Raw genomic sequence first — 3,353 nt, forward strand, 5'->3', positions numbered from 1 at the left:
GATCTCCAGGGAAATCGTAGCCACTGTTTATTGTTTTCTGGCTGTTTTGTTGTTGATGCAGATGCAAATTTGTGATGAGCTTGACCCTTCCCTATAGTCAATATGTACTTGACCTGCATTTCTTTCTGTTCAGGTTGCTGCTGCGGAACAGAGAATCCAGAGGCACCTTCTCAACAGATCACTTCTCTAGGAGTGTCACAGGCTAGGACTCCAAAGGCAGCTTTGTCTACTCAAAAGATGAACCCTTGTGAGATTTGTGGTCCAGTCTTGAGAAACGTTTTCCGCTTGGCTGTGCACCATGAAACACAACACATCCAGAAACTGGTGAGGTGTGCAGCATGTGTGAAACAATTCTGTTTTAGTGCAAACTTTCAGCAGCACCTGGAGCAGCACATGGGAGAGAAAACCCTCAGAAGCCGTGTGGACAAGGCCTCGTTTGTGAAGAGCTGCAGCTTCCATGTGTCACAGAAGCCATTTACCTGCAGGGATTTTGAAAAGGACTTCCTGACCATCATGGTTCACCTGCAGCAACAGGCTCTGAAGAAGCCAAACACAGTCACCCAGTGCAAGTCAACCTCACATGGCAGGAAAACTCATCACACATGGGAAGAATGCAAGAAAGCCCTTAGTCCCCCACATACACTTGTTCAGGACCAGGGTGTCCACACTGGAAGACCTTGTTTTGTGTGCAGTGAATGTGGGAAAGCATTCAGGTACAAATCCTCATTTGTTGTACACCAGAGAGCCCACGCTGGAGAATGGATTCATGTGTGTGGTGAATCTGGAAAATCCTTCAGGCAAAGCTCAACTCTCTGTCAACATCAAAGCATTCAGACTGGGGCAATGCAATACAATTGCAGCAAATGTGGGAAATTCTTAAGCCACAAATCTGTCCTCATTTCTCCCCACACGTGGCACAGTGGAGAAAACAGTTATGTGTGTGGTGAATGTTCAAAATCTTTTACCTCTAGCTCAGCCCTCACTTACCATCAGAGATCTCACACAGGAGAAAGGCCTTATGAGTGTAGTGACTGTGAGAAATCTTTTGTCTCTAGGCCTGCCCTCAGGTATCATCAGAGATCTCACACAGGAGAACGACCTTATGCGTGCAGTCAGTGTGGGAAGACTTTTACCACTAGCTCTAACCTCCATTATCATCAAAGAGTTCACACTGGAGAAAGGCCTTATGAATGTAGTGAATGTGGAAAGTCTTTTAACAATAGGTGGGTTCTCATTCAACATCAGAGAGTTCACACAGGAGAAAGGCCTTATGAGTGTACTGAGTGTGGGAAATTGTTTAAGTATGGATCCCAATTGAATCAACACCAGAAAGCTCACACTGGTGAAAAGCCTTTTAAGTGCACTGAATGTGGGAAGTCTTTTAACAATAGGTGGACACTCATTCAACACTGGAGAGTCCACACCGGAGAAAGGCCTTTTGAGTGCAGTGAATGTGGGAAGTCCTTTAATCGAAGAAATAACCTCATCTTACACCAGAGAATTCACACAGGAGAAAGGCCTTATGTGTGCAATGAATGCGGGAAATCATTTACCTTCAGCTCCAGCCTTCGTTATCATCAGAGAGCTCACACTGGAGAAAGACCCTATGAGTGCAGTGAATGTGGGAAATCTTTTATCTCGAGGTCTGACCTCCATTATCATCAAAGAGTTCATTCTGGAGAAAGGCCTTATGAGTGTAGTGAATGTGGGAAATCCTTTATCCAAAGAAATAACCTCATAATACACCAGAGAATTCACACAGGAGAAAGGCCTTATGAGTGCAGTGAATGTGGTAAATCTTTTACTTGTAGTTCCACTCTCCATTATCATCAGAGAGTTCACACTGGAGAAAGGCCTTACGTGTGCAGTGAATGCGGGAAATCTTTTATTACCACATCCAAACTGCGTTGTCATCAGAAAGGTCACATTGGAGAAAGGCCTTAAGAGTGCACTGAATGTGGAAAATCTTTTGTAGGAAAAATCTAACCCCTTTCACATCAGAGTTCACACAAAGGCATGGCACAGAGATGCAGCAAATGTGGTTTCAGCATTCAGTTTAAGGGCACTGGAGGAAACTTTCTGAGGAGCCATCTGTCTTAATTGACTTTCATCCATCTACGCATAAACAGTGGGAGAATCGCTGGTTATGTCTGAAGCATGTGTGATTATGTTGCACTCTCCAACCTATCCAGGGTTCATCCCACATTTGCATCACTGCCATCTTTGTTCAGTTCAGTCGCTCAGTCATGTCCGACTCTTTGCAGCCCCATGAATTGCAGCACGCCAGGCCTCCCTGTCCATCACGAACTCCCAGAGTTCACTCAAACTCATGTTTATCGAGTCGGTGATGCCATCCAGCCATCTCATCCTCTGTCGTCCCCTTCTCCTCCTGCCCCCAATCCCTCCCAGCATCAGAGTCTTTTCCAATGAGTCAACTCTTCACATAAGGTGGCCAAAGTACTGGAGTTCAGCTTTAGCATCATTCTTTCCAAAGAACACCCAGGACTGATCTCCTTTAGAATGGACTGTTGGATCTCCTTGCAGTCCAAGGGACTCCCAAGAGTCTTCTCCAACACCACAGTTCAAACGCATCAATTCTTCAGCGCTCAGCCTTCTTCACAGTCCAACTCTCACATCCATACATGACTACTGGAAAAACCATAGCCTTTACTAAACAGACCTTAGTTGGCAAAGTAATGTCTCTGCTTTTGAATATGCTCTCTAGGTTGGTCATAACTTTCCTTCCAAGGAGTAAAATTCTTTTAATTTCATGGCTGCAATCACTATGTGCAGTGATTTTGGAGCCCCCAAAAATAAAGTCTGACACTGTTTCCACTGTTTCCCCATCTATTTCCCATGAAGTGATGGGACCAGATGCCATGATCTTCGTTTTCTGAATGTTGAGCTTTAAGCCAACTTTTTCACTCTCCTCTTTCACTGTCATCAAGAGGCTTTTTAGTTCCTCTTCACTTTCTGCCATAAGGGTGGTGTCATCTGCATATCTGAAGTTATTGATATTTCTCCCGGCAATCTTGATTCCAGCTTGTGTTTCTTCCAGCCCAGCGTTTCTCATGATGTACCCTGCATATAAGTTAAATAAGCAGGGTGACAATATACAGCCTTGATGTACTCCTTTTCCTATTTGGAACCAGTCTGTTGTTCCATGCCCAGTTCTAACTGTTGCTTCCTGGCTTGCATACAGATTTCTTAAGAGGCAAGTTAGCTGGTCTGGTATTCCCATCTTTCTCAGAATTTTCCACAGTTTATTGTGATCCACACAGTCAAAGGCTTTGGCATAGTCAATAAAGCAGAAATAGATGTTTTTCTGGAATTCTCTTCCTTTTTTCATGATC

General features: G+C 44.3%; 1 protein-coding gene across 1 annotated transcript; it reads left to right on the forward strand.

The window, feature by feature from the left end:
* The first annotated feature begins 393 nt into the window (after window positions 1-393).
* LOC128064117 (zinc finger protein 239-like) lies at window positions 394-1,944 on the forward strand. Its single transcript, XM_052656913.1, has 3 exons — window positions 394-569; window positions 972-1,349; window positions 1,434-1,944. Exons 1-3 carry the CDS (start codon window positions 394-396, stop codon window positions 1,942-1,944), a joined length of 1,065 nt encoding a protein of 354 aa, XP_052512873.1.
* Window positions 1,945-3,353: the final 1,409 nt, after the last annotated feature.

The sequence above is a fragment of the Budorcas taxicolor genome, chromosome 18, assembly GCF_023091745.1.
Source record: "Budorcas taxicolor isolate Tak-1 chromosome 18, Takin1.1, whole genome shotgun sequence".
Classification (NCBI taxonomy): Eukaryota; Metazoa; Chordata; class Mammalia; order Artiodactyla; family Bovidae; genus Budorcas; species Budorcas taxicolor.